The sequence below is a fragment of the Sphaeramia orbicularis genome, chromosome 12, assembly GCF_902148855.1.
Source record: "Sphaeramia orbicularis chromosome 12, fSphaOr1.1, whole genome shotgun sequence".
In the NCBI taxonomy this organism is placed as follows: domain Eukaryota; kingdom Metazoa; phylum Chordata; class Actinopteri; order Kurtiformes; family Apogonidae; genus Sphaeramia; species Sphaeramia orbicularis.
Window position 1 is genome coordinate 27,301,295 of NC_043968.1, and position 21,215 is coordinate 27,322,509.

Here is a 21,215-nt window from a genome sequence, read left to right on the forward strand (position 1 = left end):
TTCAAAATTACCTCTTTTTTCTTTTATAAAATGCTATGTATTCTCACTTCATAGATTACATGTTTTCTGTGATCTATTATGAATAAAATATGGACTTCCAAAAAACTGTGCTCACTTTTTATTTACATTTTATACAATGTCCCAATTTTGGGGGTTGTAAATTGGTTCACAACAATCATGTTCTAAAGTACAAATAAACACACCCACACCTGTGATCTGAGGGAATGTTGGAAATGGAAACACAACTGATACACCTGCTTCCACCTGTGTGTGTGTGTGTGTGTGTGTGTGTGTGTGTGTGTGTGTGTGCGTGCGTGTTGGTATTTGTGGTTTAGAGGGACATTTCACCTGACTACGCACCTGGGCTCCGAGGACCTATGTGGTTTAGCCGGACCATGCCAGAGTCCTCATAAAACAAAGAGTGTTACTGTGTTATTAAGTGTCTAAATAACACTTTTTCGCTTTTTCTTTGAAAGTCCTTATGTACCACTTGACCTGACTTTGAGTGTATCCCAGTGTATAGGACAGCACCGCCACTGGCCAGTGGTGGAACTGCACTTCCTTACACATTTTCGATACACACGTCAAATTTGGCGGGCAATTTGGCAGACTTTCTTCTGATTGGCTGGTTTTTGCCAGTGGGCGGTACCTACAATACGTCGACTCCAAGGTCCGCCCACACCGTCTCCAGACCTTCAGGACGTTTAAAAATGAAATACTGGAGGAGGACGTCGCTGCTTGGTGGACTAACTAACGGAGTAAACACATACAGGTAAGGGTTTTTAATCTAATTCAGCCTCTTTTTGCCGATTGTGTGTCAAGCCATCGATGTGTGTGTTCTTTGCACATGGTAAAGTTAGATGAGAGAGCTAACGCACATTAGCTAACGCTGCTATGGCTAAAAGCTTTGCTAATAAGAGGTCAAGGACAGCCGACAGCTCAGGTTTGGTTTTTGGATTCAATAGTTATAAACCAGTATATGTTATGGCACCATTGTTGGTATTTGTGTCCTGCAGCAAGCTATAGCTTGCTCATTAATTAAGCCTAATTAACATTACGTTGTGCAGTCTTTAACTGTAAGTGTACACAGAGAGTAGACAGCAGTCTGACAGCTCAGGTTTGGCCTTATGATTGAAAAGTAACAGCACTGTATATAATATGACACCGTTGTTAGTTTTCTGTATGTGCAGCAAGCTACGGTGGTTGTTAATTAAGCCTCGTTAACGTTCCGGTGTGCATGCGGGGCAGGGGGAGAGGAGGACAGACAGCAGCAGGACAGCTCAGGTTTGGCTTTTGGGGGAAAATATGAACCACAGCAGGATATTTTATACTGTAACGATTATGTGATGATAGGATACCACTTTAAAATGTTCATGGCCTGCTTTGTGTAACACATGAGGGGGAAACAAACCTGACCTGTACCTGGTGCATGTAGTTAACTGAGGAGGCCAGGGGCAGGTGTTCTGAGCAATCAGCACACAGCTGAGCCTGCTTTAAATGTTGGCCTTTACACTAGTTCTTACTACTCATCAGTTTGGGACTGACAGATTGAACAGGTAGAGGATCTGAATGTCTTTCTCCTGTTGTTGGTTCATAGTTTTTTGAAGCATGCGTCTAGCTGAACTCTCTCAGTAATTTGTCTCTTGTAGTTATGTTTTTAAATAAGAATCAATCAGAAATTAATCTGATGTCAAAATCACTATAGTGATAACCCCGGTTTGTGTTCATCTCACAAGGTTCTTGGACCCAAAATCATAATGTGGCTCCTATCACTGTCATATCACAAAATCAAAATGCTGCTGACCTACTTTTATTTTTATTAGTGTAATATTATTGCAGTAATAACCTATAGTGAATGAAGTAGAGTGAAAGAAGGAAGATGTGATTTAGAGACTGAGGATGGTGATGCAGAGAATCAGTCAGATTGAACACCATTTAATTTTTTTTATATGAAAACCATGGCTGCTAGTGGACTCAAGTTAAAATATTTCCCTTGCCATAGCCTTGTCAGTGTGGTTCTTTTGGAAGTTCACTGGAATTGGTTCTATAAGTGAAACTGTTTCATGTTGTGGGGGACATTGTGCACTATCAAAACATGTAACAACTAAAGCATTGGGTGGCAGAATGCAGTTCAGCCTTATGTAGTCAAGAACAGCTGCACATACAGCAACGGTCATCCTTCTCCTGTTAATGTCATGCAGACTCCAAACATTGCATTTCTATAGTGGAAAGGTGTTTCTCCACTTAGGGAGAGACACATGCACTATACAGCCAGGAAACGTAATGGGTTCTTCAAATGTGAACCTGTTTACCTACTGTTGAACAACATTTTATCTGAAGAGTAGCAAGGGCCATATTCCTCCTGTTGCATATGACAGCAGCCAGAGCCAGTCAGCTGTCAGCAACCAGAATCAGACAAGTCCAGTGGTCAGTCTGCCCAACACAGTCAGAAAGGTAAAATGAATCCAATTTATGGCTTAACTTTGGGCTAAATACTACAACTGCAAATGTGGTGCTGTGTGTGTGTGTACTGACATGAGTATGACATGGTTTGTATGGACAGTAGTAAGGTTGATATGGACATGGTTTGTGTGGATGATGATATATAAGGTAGGAGGTAGAAAGTGGCCTACTGTAAAGCCTAAATAGGTTGGGAACTGCTGACTTAGAAGATAGTAGTTTTTGGAATCTATAGACTGTAGTCATGTGATCGGATAAGTGACTTAAGAACTGTTTCAGAGTGGATTTGTGTCTGACAAGACTTTCAGTAGCACAGCCATAATACATTTCTTGTAATGTTACATAAGCAACATCCTATCTTCACATATTTAAGATATCCCTCTTTTTTCTTCTTTTTGCAGGGTCTTGATGAGGAAATGCATTCAACAGTTTGTGGAGCTTCAAATTCCCCATCCACAGTCAAAAATATTAATGAGGTATAGCTTCATAAGTGATAGATTTTAATCAGTATCTTACATTTATTGTATCTTGTAAAGCTATCTAGAGATTCAAAACAAAGTTTTCCTCTGTGTCCTTGTCAATAAGAGGATGGTTTCTTTTATTAAAGCCTCAAATGTCCTTTCTGGTGGTACATTTCCAGTACCTGTCTCTTTATTGTCCCTCTCCTATTTGTTTTATCCTTTACAGGTGCTGACCGACAGCAACCAGAGCCAGTCAGCTGTGAGCGACCAGAATCAGACAAGTCCAGTGGTCAGTCCACCTAACATGGTCAGAAAGGTAAATTAAATCCGATTTATGGCTTAACTGGGGCAAAATTTCACGACTGCAAACATGTTTCATTGATGCTGTGTGTGAATAGAATAGGCTTTATTATGATTACACCAGTTGTGCAATGAAATTGCAGATGGTCTCTGCCAGAGACAGTGCACATACATCTGATAACAAAACAATAAGATACAGACATATCTTAAAAAAAAAAAAAAACTTAAAATTATAAAAGTGTGCATTGAAAAATATATGCAAATTGGAGATATACAGTATGAAAGACTAAGATTTTAAAAAACGCAGTAGTAGTAGTGTAAGCAATGTAAACACATGTGTTACAGTGACATGTCGGTACACAGTGTGTGTACTGACATGAGTATGGCATAGTTTGTGTGGACAGTGTTATGGTTTATGTGGACATGGTTTGTGTGGACGATGGTATAGAAGGATTCTCTCATAACATTCTTTTCAAAGCTTCAGTCAGTATATCTGAGTGTATATGTGTGTCGAACTGTGGCCTAACCAAATGGGACTTACGAAGTCCTTATGGTTTTTATGGTCCTGCCACCATATGGAGTTGAAAGAAGCATCATATTGGTTTTTGAGAAATACTTGAATTACGATACTTGATTTTTTTTTTTTAATGTTGGTTAAGTATGCACGGTGGGTTGTTGACTTACATGTCTGCAGTAGATAAACAATGAAGTAATCCAGTGCTGATTTCATGAGTCTGTGTTACCTTAGAACATAGTAGTTTTTGGAATCTACAGACTGTAGTCATGTGGTCGGCTAAGTGACTTAAGAACTGTTTCAGAGTGGATTTGTGTCTTACAAAAGACTTTCAGAGGCACAGCCATAATACCTTTCTTGTAATGTTACATAAGCAACATCCTATCTTCACATACTTAAGATATCCCTCTTTTTTTTCTCTTCTTTTTGCAGGGTCTTGATGAGGAAATGCATTCAACAGTTTGTGGAGCTTCAAATTCCCCATCCACAGCCAAAAATATTAATGAGGTATAGCTTCATAAGTGAGATTTTAATCAGTATCTTACATTTATTGTATCTTGTAAAGTTATCTAGAGATACCAGAGATATCCTTTCTGGTGGAACATTCCCAGTACCTGTCTCTTTATTGTCCCTCTCCTATTTGTTTTATCCGTTATAGGTGCCAACTGACAGCAATCAGAACCAGTCAGCAGTGAGCGACCAGAATCAGACAAGTCCAGTGGTCAGTCCACCCAACACAGTCAGAAAGGTAAATTAAATCCAATTTCCTGCTTAGTAATGTCTGATGAAATATTGCATGAGTGTGACATGGTTTATATCAGATATTAAAGTTCTCCGTCACCATGACGGATTTCCGTCAAATGGAAAAATTGAGGGGGGAAAAAAGTCATATTGAAGTAACTTCCCCACGTGTTTCGTGGAGTCCAGTCGGCACCGCGATCCTGTCCTGGGTCTGCAGGTGTTTAACACAGGCACGCCACACACGGGGCTGATGGGTTTAACAGTGATGATAAGAAGATGACTTCTTTATTTTTATGTCGGGAGGAGAGATTGATGACTATTTATCTTTGGAAGGAAACGCTGCCCATGCTGTGCCTCAGAAACACATGGACAAGTTCAGCTTTACCGAAGTTCAGCCTCCAGACACGAACTTTAGTTTAGTGCTAACAAGTAGCTTTCATTATGAAAGAACCACAGTGAAAAGGGAAGAAGACAGAACTGATCTACATGTACCTTCATGTTTGGATTCATAGCTTATCTCCTCTTGCCGGTATATGACTAGTGTATGTGTTTGTGTGTATGTGCCCTTCCCGTGCGTGCGGCCTTACGCGGTTACGCGCCCGACTGCGTTAGTGCTTTATTTTGACCCGTTTAGCATCTTATTTCTATCTGTGTGGTACAGTCTGAAGATAAAATTGAATGAATGAGTAACACCCTTGGTATTTGCAAAGCCACTGTATTTTAAATACCCTCAGAGAGTATCTGGAACAGAATATAATTTCTGTTTCAGTTGACGTAATTTCTTCCAATCAAAAGAGAACATGATATTGGCGGGAGGGGGTTGTGGACGCAGGTTTGACGACGTACAGATTATTTTGGCTAGCATATACGACATCATGGACACGTTTGTAGAGGAAGGTGCTGAAGTGGTAACTATTGAGAGATGCATGAAAAATAGATGGAGGTGGGCGTGGCTTGATGAGAAGGGAGACGATGGAACTCCAATTGGATCATGGTGCAAAAAAAATGAAGCTGCCTGGTGCGTGCATGTGCGTAGTTTGCCACAAGAAAATTCTGTATGATTCCAGTGGTAAAAAAGTCCTGATCTGCCATCAATCTGAGAAACTGAAGATTAGTTGGTTAGGGTTACATTTACACAGACATTTTCCCCAAAATTCATGTGCTGTTGGAGTTGGAGTTATGTTTTAGGAGTTCCTAAATTGTTAAATAAAAAGTTTTTCACTCATTTTTTGCAGTAAGGTTTTCTTCTAGTTATTATTTTCACTTGCTTCAAAGGTTTTCATACCCTTTATAATTAACCAGAGAGCACCAAAATTGACCTGAAGCTTGAAAAATTTTCTGGGGGAGGACCCCCAGACCCCCCACCAATACCACTCATGACATTTTTTCTATCCATGTTACTAATCTTCTACACCTGTACACTCTCCCATTCAGTGTGTTTCACAGTATTGCCAAATTTGACTATATAAACTTGTATGCTATAGTAGTATTGTATTGCATCATTTTTAATAGTGGCCAATGATTTTGACCAGAAGAAAATTTTCAGTCAGATGAAAAATTTTTGCTTTAATCCCTGGTCTGAGAGGATCAAACATTTTGGGTGACAATCAGATTTTAGGGGCAATATGGATTGGAGGGCAATTATTAATTTTTAATCAGACATACATGGTACCTATGTACTGGATGCAGTTGTACACAGAATGACCACCAAGGATGGCATGGATCTATTAATGTGTACAATATTGAATGAAACGTGTTTTTTTTTTTTTTTTTTTTTTATCTCTCTCTGGCAGAAATATAAAGGAAGAATGGAAACTGATGGTGAGGGCTGCCAGTCAGTGATCCAAAAGGCTTGGCATGCTGTGGATCTAAGTCCTATGAGCTCTGTGAACGAGGACGCACAAGAGACGTGTGAGGAGTGGATTCTGTGAACAGTGGTTGAACTAAGGGGGGATGAACTGTTGAAACATGAGAGGTGCAATGTAATGCAGGTTAACCATAAGATCTCTGGCCAGGAGATTTTTTTTTTTCCTTTCAAGGGTGGCATGCCATTGAAAACAAAAATGTATGTGTAAAAAAAAAAAAAAAAAAAATGTCTGACAGTGAACACAACATTGGTTCAGTGAAATATACTTGGACTGTTTCACCACTGGCTACTTTAGAAAGGATGGGTTTGTCAGATAGTTTTCATCAGAGTAAAACCCCCTGTTCCCAATAAAACTAAACTTGTAGTTTCTAAATCTACCAAGAAGTTGTTTACCAAAAAAACCCCTAAAGATATCATTGACAACTGTTTAAAACATGTGAGTGTGTGTGTGTGTGCTTGGCGTAGGTGTGTGACGTCAGTGTAGACAGCTGATATGCAGACGAAGAATCTGGGTTAGTAAGCATGTGTATGACTTCTGCTGCAGGGGAGGGGAAGGAGAGGAGAGAGGTGCAGGTGTAGGTGTCTCACAGCCTAGTTGCTTTGGAACCGTTGTTGCCGGTATCCTCTTAGTTTCCTCATCTGGTATGTATTTGTGTAGTAAAACTGTATGTTTGTACTTTTTTTATGCAGGAATCAGTTTACTGTTAATACACAAAAATAAGATTCAACAGATGCAGAACATATGGTTTTACGTGTTAAAGTCTGATCAAACTGTCGTGACGGTGGTTTTCAGAAGGATTTGATGATGATGATCCAAAGCTTCAGTTGTAATCTGTAACTTTACGATCAGTTTCTGTATAAAACTAGGATTTTAGCAGATGTGTTTTTATGCAGCATCCTCTCCAGATGTTACATGTGGAGCTGAACTGGAACCTGCAGCTTTAGGCCTGAGGTCAGAGCGCTGCTTCAATCCTGTCTCTTTTCATGCTTTTACAATCTGATTTAATGTTACTTTTGTTTATTATACTTATTTTAATCTTTTTTGCTGACTTTTTCTTCTTTAAGTGCTTGGCTGTTAGGTTAAAGAAAATGAGAAATTAGAGAAGAATTTGTTTTTCTCTTTTTTTGTGAATACGACCGTAAATGCACAAGTATTTTGTTAAAGGGGCAGAAAACCGAATCGAAGCCTCATCTTCATGTCTTTTCCAGTTTTTTCCCGCAGGTTGTGAACGCAGCATCACAAAAAAAACGAAACAAAACATTGCCTCTTCTCTGATCACACAGTGTGGATGTTGTTGCCAGCTGTCGCCACAGTTACAGCATCATCCCAGACGGAGGCGGGGCTCCGCTGACGCCGACCTAGTGCAGGATCTTGTGGTAGGGGTGGAGCGGCAGCGACGCCGTGAAGGCTCTGATGTCGGTGATAAGCGCGGTGTCCTGCAGCTGTGGCGTCCAGGCCGGCAGGAAGCTCAGCTCGCTGACTTCGCCGTACACGGACGACAGGGGATTGTCGGCGCCGTCTGAGGGGCAGAGGACGCTCTGGTCTGAAGGGTCGTTCTCCTCCACGCCGAAACCAACCACCTGACGAGGGCCAGAAAACCAACGCGTTGAAACGTGGGTGAAACAAACACTAACGTTAAATCTAATGACACCGGTGAATATTACAGCAGAACATGGAAGTGTTGTAGTATAGATCATATTTTATATAAACTAATAGAGTTGTGGGACATGTAAAAAGATCATTGAAATAGTCATATATAGTGTAAATTAGAAGGAACAATGCATATAATTATGGATTATAGCCAACTGTATTTATATGGGTTTCTAAGTAGTGCACTGCAAAAATCTACATCTGTCCACATGTATTTGTCTCATTTCTAGTTCAAATATCTGATCCCACTGAAAATCAGGCAGAATCACCTGAAGAGGAACTTTTCAGTCAGATAGAAGAACTGATTTATAGACAATAGATCTGGAAAATCTGACTTCAAGAAATCTGAACAAGATAATTTTCACTTGGTCCATTGGCAGATTTTTTTTGCTTGAATTAAGCAAAAAAAAAATTATGTGTGTATGTATGTATATATATACACACACACACACACACACACATACATACATACATATATTTGTGTGTAGACTTCTTGTATTGATCTAATTAGTGTTGTATTAAAGGGGGTGGGATAAACAGTTTGTTCCTGTGAGCTACCACTAACCCTGCAGTCAGTCATCTTTTGTGTAACTGTATGAATGTGTCTTTGGTTTTGGTCGTCTTAGTTTCTTTTACTTTCGTGGACGCTGAGTTTTCTGCTGCTGTTTCTGTGTTCCAGGAACCAGGAAACCAGTTCAGCCTGAGAGAAGAGTTTCAGAGCCTCAATCTGGAGGAGAAACCACAGAGGACCAGGACCAGGTCACAGAGCACAGACTGGAACCCCACAACAGGACTACAGATCAGAATCAAAGGCCAGAACCACAGACCAGGACCCACGATCACTTCAAAACAATCACTTTCCCACTAGAGAATATTAATTATATATTAATTATCTCAGCCTTAAATTTAAAAGGAACACAAAGAAAGTAATTCTGTTATCAATTTCATTTACATTTAACCTTTCCTCAGTGATTCATCACCATTTATTAAAACATTATCCTCTGCATTTTTCAGTGTAAAGCAAGTATTTTCCTACATTTAATTCATGTAGATGTTCATAAAAGCTCAGAGTAAATTCAAACCTTATTAGATGAAATCAGAAAAAAAAAATAAGGAGAATGTGACTTTTCCAGCAAAATATATCATGAACTGAACATAAACCAAATGTCTCCATCCACTGTCACTGATCCAACTACTTCAGTTCCTCTACATGTATTGATAGATTAGTGCGCAGGTGTCAAACATGCGGCCCGGGGGCCAAACCTGGCCCGCTGAAGGGTCTAGTCTGGCCTCTGGGATCAATGTGTGAAATGTAAAAATTACACTGAAGATATGAACAATCAATGATATTGAAGTTGTTTTAAGTCAGTTCAATCTAAAGTGGGTCAGACCAGTAAAATACTATTATAAGAACCTGTAAATAATGAAAAACACTAATTTTCCTCTTTTGATTTAGTGTACAAACTGCTTCTGTATCTGAGCCATCAGAAACAAGTGACCGCTGCCAAGGTCCATCCAGGCTTTATGTTAACGGTGAGCACAAACCCAAAAATGTTTGTTTTTGTGGTTTGTTTTTTTTTTTTGACACTTTTATAAACATTTTAGTTTTACAAAACAAGAACATGAAATTGAGGTCTAGATATGGCGATTATAACATCAAACATGCATACAACATCAAATGCTTTTATTAACTAGTACTGTCACTGTTTGTAAAGTCTGTCCATTTTCTCCAGCGCCTTTTTCAGGGCTCCTCCTGGAGCCGCAGGGTAAAAGTCAGCTGTTCCATCAGCCAAATGTTTTCTGCGATAGAAATAAAAAAGCCTGTTGCGGGTGGCTCTTTCTGTAGCCAACATTTTGCTGTGACTCTTTTAGCTGATGTCAACAGAATCTTTAGGAGATAAACATTGTCTGAATCCAGTTTGTCTGGGAAGCAACCAAGATACAGTACAGTAGAGCAACTGATGTGAAACTGATGTTTTGCTGGTTTTGAAATGGACAGACAGATTAGAAACAGCCAGATGAACAAATAGAATAGAATAGAGTAGCCTTTATTGTCATTGTGTGTACAATGAAATTAGGAAAATTAATATCGTTAGACACTTACGGACTTTCTTTTTTGTTATTAGAAAGAAAATGAAAATCAATCCGTTTTTTTAAATTTGGTTTATCTGTTTTGACACTGAAAAAGAAAAACACCTTGAAATTCAATTTTAATTTGTCTATTTTAAAATGAAAATCAATTACCCACTAGTTTTCCTTTTGTTTCTGAAAAGAAAATCCAATTACCAAAAGATACACTGACTGGTTTTTCTTTCCTCATACATCACTCATATTTGATTTCTTTTTTTCTCTCTTGTTTGTGTTCAAAGCTTGAAGGGTCATTCTCCACCTGCCCCGTTCAGTGATGACGACGAAGACGATGATCTGGACTGGCTAAACTGACATGACATGCAACCACAATAGTGTCTGTTTTTTTTTTTTGAATGGTCAACACTGTAGTAAGTAAGTAAGTAAAGCTTTATTTATATAGCGCTTTTTAAAACAACATGTTACAAAGTGCTTCACATAAAGGAGACATAGATAAGAACAAATAGGAAAGACAAGAATAAGAAAACAGTTTCAACATGCAGATACAAACTTTCTGGCACAAGCAACGCGCACTGAACAAACACCATGGCCACAAATGTCACAAACAACCCCTAAGACAGACCCACAACCAACACTGAATACAGCAACACACAGACACAATATAGATGGAAACAAACCTCCATACACAAGTATATGCACACATGCACACACACACTGCACTGTCCTGATTTAATGAAATGCTTGTTTATAAAAGTGACTTTTTAGGAGTCCCTCGAAGGTGTATAAAGAGGAATGTGGTGCTTTCCCATCTGTCTGCGAGGAGAAGCTCATGCTGATGAACTGAAGGAAAAGTCAAACAGATGAACAACTTCTCTGCGGTTTCACATTGACTGAGCTGCTGCCACAGCTTCACGGAGGACAAAACTACAATCCCTGGCCTTTATTCTGGTTAAAATAACAAGCCTGTAATTCACAGAAACTGCTTTTCTTTAATTGTGTCATATCTTTTGGTGATACAATTTAATATCCAACTTTTTACACAGCACTGTAGCAGATTATTTAGTTGGATCAGCAGTTACCCTGTTGACGTCTGTGGTTTCAGACTGTATCGTGAAATGGTTTTTAATTATTAGCTCGCTGCTTTAAGAATAACTTTTACACAATTTTGCTAAAATGACATTGATTCCTGAATATAAATGAGATGAAATTGTGGCCTTCATTGCCCATCATAATGTTTTCATTCATTCATTTTCTGAACCTGCTTTATCCTCACTAGGGTCACTGGAGCCTATCCCAGCTACACAGGGGCGAAGGCGGGGTACACCCTGGACAAGTCTCCAGTTCATCTCAGGGCTGAACATATAGAGACAAACAATCACTGTCACATTCACACCTGTGGGCAATTTAGATTAACCAGTTAACCTATCGGTGCATGTCTTTGGATGGTGGGAGGAAGCCGGAGTACCTGGAGAGAACCCACGCAGACACGGGGAGAACAGGTAAACTCCACACAGAAAGGTCCCACCCCCCATCGACGGTGTTGGAATCCAACCCAGGACCTTCTGTCTGAGGCACCAGTGCAAACCACTGCACCACCGAGTTGCTCATCGTAATGTTTTGTTCATGTTAAATCTGTTTTTGTCTGCCATATTTTTAAGTCCTCTGAAGATGTTATTTTCTCTCCTCCATTTGCCTGTTAATTTATCTCTCTGAATATCCACTGCACATATATTCATGAAACCTGGATGAAGCGTAGAGCGTCGGCCATGGATGAACCCAGTAGTTTATGGAGCAGACATGTACAAATTGGATACAACTTTTTTTTTTTTTTTTTTTCTCTGCAAGATTTTGATTGAATTAAATGACTTTCTGCAGAGGTATGTCCTACCTTTTTGGTTTTTCACATTGTTTACATCTATTGTATATTTATTGTATAGTTAATTACTTTGGAATCAATGAGCCTGGTGCTTGTGGATCAAATATTTGCCACCAGATACCACTGATTTAATTATTGCCTTTGGAAGTTTTTGTTGAAATAGTAAACTAATTATGTTGGAGTTCAGTCTCATGTTAAACTTCAGAATATGGAAATGAACAATCATACCATTAGATTTAAGTGTCAAAACATGAATTCAAACCCAATCAGATGTTTGTTTTAAAAAGATGCAATAATATTTCAAATTTGGACTTAAATCTAATGCTGTTTATTGTAATGTACATAAAAGCCTGAATTATTTAGTTCAAGGCTGTTGTAAATGTGTTTTCCATTATTTTTTTTTATACTGAAAATGTTGAGTTGATGTTGTGACTCCTTTGAGCCAGCAATGAGAGCTTAAGGCCCTCGTAAACCATTATTGTAGCCAAACAGAAGCACCGCACTGGTCATAAACTTGGATCAAAGCCCAAACTAATATGAAATATTCGGTTACAGTCATGTAAAAGGTAGGTTTATTCCAGTGGCATTAGGTTTGATGTAGGGTTATTAGTTGACTGTTGATCTCAAAATGAAAGACACTTTTGTATATATATATATATTTTTTGAATTTTTAAATTTTTATTTTTTTCATTTTTCTCCTTTTTTTCATACTTTACTTACAAAATACCATATACACATAGGCCAGAACGTGGCATGGAGAAAAAATATATAATGCTTGAGGTGAGGCAGGAAGAAATTAAATACAATTACATAAATAGGTAAGTAAATTAAATAAAATGAAAGGAATAAACAAAAAGAGAAAAAAATAAATTACAACTTAAACTCTTCACATAAGGCTTTAGTCTTCACAGCTTTAAGGTTAGTGCAAAAGTTAAGTGTGTCAAGATAGGATTTCAAATAAGATTTAAAGACCACAGAGCTGGGTTTCTGATTGGCAGACTTGCTTGGATGTATATGAAATTTAGCTAATAAGGAAATGAGATTAAGAATAAACGATTTCCGAACAGGCAAATCAGTAATAAAGAAACCAAATAAAATATCTTCAATTTTGAAGTTAAAAGAAATATCCAGCTTTCTATTTAAAAAAAAAAAAGATATCACACCAAAAAGTTGAACAAAAGGCACAGTCCCAAAACAAATGAGTTAATGTTTCATCTGAATTATGACAAAATGAGTAAAAAGGGTCAACGCTGATCTTCTACTTAATCAGAGCTGAATTAGTTGGATAACACCTATGGAACAGTTTTAAAGACACCTCTGTCACTTTATTGGAAATGAAACACTTCCTTGGTAATAACCATACCTTTTCCCATTCCACATCAGAATATAAATGACTCCAAAAAAAGATGGAAGCTGGCTTACAAATTGTATCCCTTTGAATCACTTCTCTAATACATTTATTATTAGTTTTGGTTGTTTTTTTTTTACACAAGAATGGATGTAAATTTCCTGTGTATAATTCTGATTGTGCAGTTTGAGGGCTAATGGTTGTTGAAGGACTAACAGTAGAAGGTAGCAAAGGTTTTAAACCTGAAGGGATAGAATCAAACACAACTGCATATTCTCTAGGGAGTACCGGAGTTTTATATTCCAACCAAAATTCACTGTAAGTAAATAAGTGACCTTCCCTGTTAAACAACTGACAGACAAGCAGTGTTCAGTAATCAACCCAAATCTTTAAAAACAACGACCTACGTTTGAAACATATATTCCGGTTATTCCATACACAGGGAGACATAATCCATTCCATGGTTGTAACATGTATTTCTTTCTATTTCTTCTTCGTATTTCTTCAGCAGTGGAGGACACACATTGAAATGTGTTCCCGACAAAATGGCAGTCATATAGAGCATATTGTAGAAATCAAAATGGTTTATGTCAAGAAACGTTTATTTTTCCTATGTATGGAGACTTATGGGACACCCTGTATAAGATTTGTGAGGGGAAAAGTTATGGAGGACCAACATAAAAGTAAGTGTTGATGAAGTTTCTTTGGTCTAAATCCAGTATTTCCTCCCGTTCGCAGACATGAATTTGCACGTCCCCTTGCCTCTGATTGGCTAGAAAGGCTCTTCTGCGATTGGCTACTTCAATTTATTTATTTTATTTTATTTATTTTTATTAATTATTCTCTTTATTTGACTTGATTTGAGGGGTTTACTCATTTCCAAGGCAGGCTGTCAATAGTGTTGTTTTTTTTTTTTAGAACGTCTTTTTTTTTTTTTTTTTTTTAGAACGTTCTTTTAGAACACATTTTGGGGGTGGGAGGGGTGAGTGAGGTGAGGCGTGACGTAATTTGTATAAGGGTTAAATACAGTGTCGAGCTTCCAATGGGTGGGGCAGCACGTTGGTTCAGTGGTCTAAGCGCATGTCTCGCGAAGCGAATGTTGTGAGTACGAGTCCCGGTGGGAACCCCTATGGTCAGATGTACTGGCAGAGCTGTGGAGTGGGCAGCGCTGGTCACCTGGTCGGCATGGTGCTCAGGGTGCGAGCGGAAGGGCGTGGGGCCAACGGACTTATCGAGGGGGCTGGTAGGGTGATAAGCTCCGCCCACGTCTGGAAGAACGTAATCATCCCTGGTCCAGTGCTGTGCGGGCCGGGCTGGCTGGCGCTGCTAGTGAGGCGGTGGCGGGTGCGTGCCAGTACGTCCCCAGGAGCATACGCCGAAGGGGGCGGGGCCAATGGGTTCTGTTGAGGCTTGGTCGGTAGGGAGACAGAACTCACTCTCCCCTGGAGGCGTGTCGACTCCAAGTAGGGGTTGTGCGTGCGTGCGTGGGTGGGTGAGCATGGGTGAGGGTCGCTGCGCTGGCGTGTTGCCCTTTTGGGTGTGGCTTGGTTGACGTCAAATATACGTCATCCACATTCTAGAATAAAAGAGAGAATGCTTTTTTCCTTTTTTTTATGCTGTACAGACGCCTTAATAGGGGTGAATGGATGAATGCATGGGAGGTATTTTAAACCAAATAAATTATATTAAATTTGTAATTATATTAAATTTGTAATTATATTAAATTTATAATTATGTTACATTTATAATTATATTAAATTACATTTATAATTATATTAAATTTATAATTATATTATATTTATAATTACATTATATTACATTTATAATTATATTAAATTTATAATTATATTAAATCATTCTTTTCTATCTTTTTCCTTTTTTTTAAATAGACATATAAAAATATCAGGACACATCTACAGCTTGTAGAACTTGACATTTTGTTATTGTTATTGTATATAATTTTTAGGGTAAATATCAAAGCAATATTTCTTGTAAGTTTAAGGTTTGATTAATTGTGCAGCTCTAGTTTTAGCCTTCCTGGATGCACCGCCACAGGGATTCCCAGTCATTTGTACATGTTTTGTACAGGGATCCTCTGTTTTTCTGCCGGCGGAAAAACGGGCCGAACCTTCTAGAAGGACGGAAAAGGGTGTAGAAGCTTGTGGGCTCTTGTGGAGAACAGCCCGTGTGTTTACTGTGTGTACCCATGGAAAAGCTGCTGAACACGGCCTGACCCAACTCTGCTTTTTTCACTCCACCTGTGAGTTTTTGAACTTCTATTAGGAACAGGACTTAGTATTCAGTTCCAGTGAATTAGTTGAAGAATAGAGTGATTTGGTCTTCTGTTAACGGACGGGTTTTCCCGTCAGTTGGACCTCCAGAGGGAAGGAAACAGAAACAAATGGAAACGCACTGAAAAAAGGGCAAAGGGAGGGTGCTTCACTTTTCAAATATGTACTTGGCATATACAGCACAGTTTAATTCATAACATATACAACAGTTTAATTGTGTTCTTCCTCCTAACATATGTCGGTCAGGTTGACTTCTGAAACACTCCTGCTTTAGGAGGAAAAGCTCAGCTGCACTCGGACAGTTTTTCGCTGGGACTCAGAATAATGCTGCTTTGGACCACTCTGTACAAGGTAAGGATGAATTCAGTTTTATACTACGTTATTCAGAATGACTTTATGCACTGTTTTCACTGAGCCGAGCTGTTCTATGCTATTAGCACCGAGCAACATGAATCTGTCAGTGTAAATGCTAAGGTTAGCTTAAGCTACCACTTACGTGAGCTACACGACTGTTGGCGAGTAGTGTTTTATATGTGGTCATATTTATTGAAATGTACACACAGCGTATGTTTTGTGTCGACTTCAGTCTAAAGTGTGTGCTTTCAAGAGGGCTGTTGACAACTGGGCTTAGTTTAGTGGGTAGAGGCAGTTGGAAGAGGTGCAGAGCAGAGCTAACATGATGGTTGTGGGTAAACATCCTTCTGTACATTTACATTACGGCTCAAATGGTCTTAGGGGGTCAAAGGAGAGGCCATTTTTGGACAGACAGCAAGTGCATATTGAGGCACCGACACCGCCGGTGGCTCACTTCTGGTACCACGGCTCGGTGCCGCGGTGCCACTGCTCGGTGCTACTGCTAGGTGCCGTGGCACTGCGATACCAGGGCTCGGTGCCATGGGACCATGGCTCGGTACCACAGCTCAGCTCGGTACCAGGTGCCAAGGGTTCCTATCAATTGCATTGGACTGTGAGCTAAGGAAGCACCTTGTTCGGAGCGGTGTTTTGAACCATGTCAGTGCTACATAGAGGAGTTCCAACTCACTACCAGCAGAAGGTGTACCTGCACAAACAGATTCACATTTTGTAAACATTGACTTCGTTGTTGTGTTTGCATGGTAATTGTCATGTTCTTCCCACCATTTTTTGGCAACCCTTTAACGAAAACATGAATAATAAAACCTTTTGGGAAAACTGGGGCCGGTATAATTTTAATACAATCCAATGTCATAGATATGCAATGGAAAATGTTTGAGGGGGAAAAAGGAGCAGTTTGTCATGAAAAGAACAAGGTATGAGCAATGGCTGAGTGCGTGACAGGAAGAAGAAGACAGAAGGAACACAATAAATTTGAAATAATTGATACTGGTCAAATTCAATCAAATTTTATTTATAAAGCACCAGATCATAACAAAAGTTATCTCATGACACTTTACAAATAGAGCCGGTCGATTATTCAAAGCCCTGACTGTCGCAAAGAAAATAATTGTTCTCCACTGGAAAATCAGAAATCAGCTAAATATTCCACACTGGAAGAACCTGTTTATTTTTTATCATTAAAAGTGAGACAGTAAATACACAAAGCCCACAACTGAAAGGCAACAGCGTAAAGAAATATTAAATAAGCCTGCGTATTTTGCCAATGTAAATATCTGAATTGGTTAAGTAAGTCCAAATGTCTGTCGATATAATTTTTTATTGTGATCCAGGTGCAGGAGAGTCGAGAGAAACTGGAGGAAGTGTGAAAGGGAGAGCAGAGTCTACTGATGACAGAGGAGCAGCTCAGCAGCACAACCCTGAACCACTAGGCGCAAAGGAGACCGATGAAGATGAGTCTGTTGTTAGCTTTGATTACTTTGCTCACCCTCAGTCACAGGTTACACATACATTTTTTTGGTATCATCCTCGTCAAACCCCTAATATCACTGTACCAAAAGTTTTTTAATAGCAAAGTTGGAACAAACCGCAAGTGGCTGACTTACTGTGAAAAAAATCAGTGTCTCTACTGCTCTGTTTGTCTCAAGCTTTGCAGAACAGCGCATTGACCTAACATGTAAGGTTAGAATGACATGATTTTAATAATAATTGGTCGTGATCTAAAGTGGGCCGGTCTGAGGTATGAAACTCCAGGGCTGAAAATGAGTCTCACTCTGGCCCTGCCAGAAATAGTGAAGCACAGGCACCGGAAGTAAGCCACAGGCCACAGTGAGGTCTCGTCCCTACTGTTGAGCTGGCGGGTCAGTTCTCCGTTTTTCCGGAGGTTAGGTCGCTGTGCCGTGACGTAGACCAGGGGTCAGCAACCCTGGTCCAAGAGAGCCACTATCCTGCATGTTTTAGATGTGTCCCTCTTCCAACACAGCTGATTCAAATGATAAGCCTATCATCAAACTCTGCAGAAGCCTGATAACGACCGTCAGGTGTGCTGGAACAGGGAAACATTTAAAGCATGCAGGATAGTGGCTCTGTAGAACCAGGGTTGCTTGATGCTTATCCCTTCAGGTTTAAAAACTTTGCTATCTTCTACTATTAGTCCTTCAACAACCATTAGCCCTCAAATTGCACAATCAGAATTATACACAGGAAATCTAGATCCATTCTTGAGTAAAAAAACTAATAATAAATGCATTAGAGAAGGGATTCAAAGGGATACAATTTGTAAGCCACCTTCCATCTTTTTTTGGAGTAATTCATATTCTGATGCGGAATGGGAAAAGGTATGGTTATTACCCAAGGACGTTTTTTATTTCCAATAAAGTGAGAGAGGTATCTTTAAAACTGTTCCATAGGTGTTATCCTACTAATTTAACTCTGATTAAGTATAAGATCAATGTCGTCAATTAAGGTATAATTTTACCCAAAAATACAGCATAAATGAATGTTAATTCAAAAAATGTTTGGGAAGGAATGCTTCTCGGACCAAAAAGAGTTTGTTCGAGGTGCTCTTTGGAAAAAGGGATTCAAAAAGTATTTATCACACTGGAAGAAGAATCCAAGGCACTCTCTTTCAACATTCAAATGCCTTTATTATCATGGTGTAATGGAAATATTACTTATATTCATATATATTCATGTGTTTCATATATCATATGGGTTTCTAACTTTATTTCAGATAGTGTGACTTGTTCTGTGTTGTGTCCAGAGTAGAAGGCCAGGCCAACACCTGAGTAGAATAGAGACAATTTCTCACACAGGAGTATTATCTCTAAGTTCCTGACACTAGCCAAAACACTTTCTACATATCATAATTTTGTCATGGGAGACAGAAGACTACAGGGTGATTTGTATTTTTGGGTTCAGACCGTCTCAGTCTTTGTCTGAGTGATATCTCTTTCTATGGAGCTCCAAATAAAGTGATTTCTTTGACACTGAACGTTTGATCTTATCCTTCATTATTATAGACGAATTAGTAGAGTAACATTTTTTCCATAACAATTTGGTGTCAGAAGTGGGATAGCTGAAGATCCGCTGTGGGACACTCGACGAAGTCGGAAGGGTCGCGCCCAAGAACGGCAAGAAAGCAAGTTCTCCTCTACCTCGATTCTAGCTTTGAGAGACGAGAGGTTCCGACTGTCAGAGTGGAATACAGTTGACTTCACGTCTATTCCAACGAACCCAATGCTCTACTTCCTCGTCTGAAGGGTGAGATGTATTTTTACCAATTATTCAATTGAAGCATTTACTTATTAATCGGATTGGAAAAAAAAAAAAAAAAGGGAAAAAAAACATCAAAAAAACCCATAAAAATTCAATTTAATTAAATTAAATTTCATGTCTATCTACTGGGGCTGACTGTCATTAGGGGCCTGTGGTAAAGAAGTCTGGTATTAAAGTCAGACTTAACGTGGCTAGGTCCACGGGGTTTTTAATCCACTTGTACCTGAGAAACGAAGTGTGATAGGCACAGGGACGCCTGTGTTCAATATCGTTAAATCAGGAAACGTGGCAGTGCGGTGTCACGGCGTTTCATGGTTAGGCTGATTTAATCGATAAAAGGGTAAAGCGTTTGAGAACGCAGTCAACCAGTTGACATCACAACTAACACTTTTAACCTATTTAGCAACTCAGCACTCACTAGGGCCCTGGTGGGGAGGTTAACTGGTTACTTGTTCGGTGTCCTTTGTTTTGTACCCAACCTTGTGGCCGTGCTAGACAGCATCCGTGGGATCTTCCTACGGAGGGTCACCTGGATTAGTCAAACCAGGATTTGGCTATGGGCAATGAGCAAAGCAAAGGCGTACAGGTCCCGACAGGGCCTTTGGTAGAGGACATGACTAAAAAATATGGTCTTGAAAGCGTTCAGTGTCTGACGGTCTGGACAAATAAATTTGGTTTTCCTGAGGGGGGTTCTTTAAGTCAAAATCAGCTGAAACAATTAACACAGAAATTACAAGAAAAAGAAGCTCAATTAAAAAAGGGAAAAACAATTAAAGTGAAAGATTTAACAACTATGGAAAAACACAGGGAATGTTTGAAACTTTGGGAAAATGAAGCAGAACTTAGGGACAGGAAAAGATGATTAAAACACATGACAAAGCTTAAAGCAACAGAGGATTTAGAGAAGCACACACATGCTGACACACAAACTGAACACAACACCACGCCTACTACACCCGAATCATTCACGAAACCCGTCTCTTCTCTGTATCCCAGCCTTACAGGTCATAGAGGTCTTCTGCTTGATGACCCTCCTCCCTGTCCGCCCCCAGTTGCGGTGCCGCCTCCGCCTCTGCCTCAGGTCCAGGATCTGCCTCCTCCTCTGCCTCAGCCCCCTCCTCGCCTACGCCAGCCTCTACGACGTTGGCCTCCTCCAATCAAAGAAGAGGGCCATGACATCAGCAACCCGGCTGAAGGCGGTGCCCAAGGAGGGGAACAGCCAATCACGCAACAGCCAACCTCCCCTGCTACAGGGCATGGACCCGCCTACAACACCAGATCACACAGAGGAGGAAAGCCAGCCCCAAGCTTCATGTTGCCAATGATTCAATGTATTGGAGCGGATAATGTACCCCATTATGTTTACAGACCATGGACTGTAGCAGATATGGAAGAAAACCGCAAACATCTTCCTGACATTGACAATGACGGCCGACGGTTTGCTGACAGTTTACTTCTGTTCTGCCAGTCGTTCACACCCACTATGCCAGAACTAAACAAACTTGTGATGATGAAGCTGGGTCCGACCAGACACAGTCAGCTGCGTGATCGTCTTCAGGGTGACCAACGACCAGCCCACATTGACTGGACGCACGGTGATAACGACGAGTGCAGACTAGCTGTAGAACGACTCAATGCAGACATTGTCAGACTGTTTCCAGCCAAGATAAACATGTCAGCCATCACCAACTGTAAACAAAACGACAGTGAGAAAGTTGAAGATTACTATCATCGTCTTCACAAAGTGTTCAATGACAACAGTGGTCTCACGGAACCGAACCCGTTGGGGGACGTTCCTGGTCCATGGGAGACCCACCTCAGTCACGCCTTCTTTAAGGGGCTATGCCCGTCCCTTTCTGAAGCTGTGTCACGCTCCTGCATTGGAGTTGAGGAAGCCAGACTTGCTGAAATTCTTCGTCACGCCAAGCATGCTGAACATCACGAAAATGAGCAAATAGCCAAAGATG

At 39.9% G+C, this 21,215-nt stretch overlaps 1 protein-coding gene across 1 annotated transcript in view; it reads left to right on the forward strand.

Annotated features, from left to right (window-relative positions):
* Nucleotides 1-754: 754 nt before the first annotated feature.
* Nucleotides 755-21,215, forward strand: part of LOC115430655 (uncharacterized) — a 407,803-nt gene continuing 387,342 nt past the window's right edge. Inside the window, exons 1-5 of the mRNA XM_030150793.1 lie at nt 755-772; nt 2,862-2,936; nt 3,148-3,237; nt 4,168-4,242; nt 4,394-4,483. Of these exons, the coding sequence (XP_030006653.1) occupies nt 2,877-2,936; nt 3,148-3,237; nt 4,168-4,242; nt 4,394-4,483 (315 nt within the window). The 5' untranslated portion in view covers nt 755-772; nt 2,862-2,876. The remainder of the gene's footprint in view (nt 773-2,861; nt 2,937-3,147; nt 3,238-4,167; nt 4,243-4,393; nt 4,484-21,215) is intronic.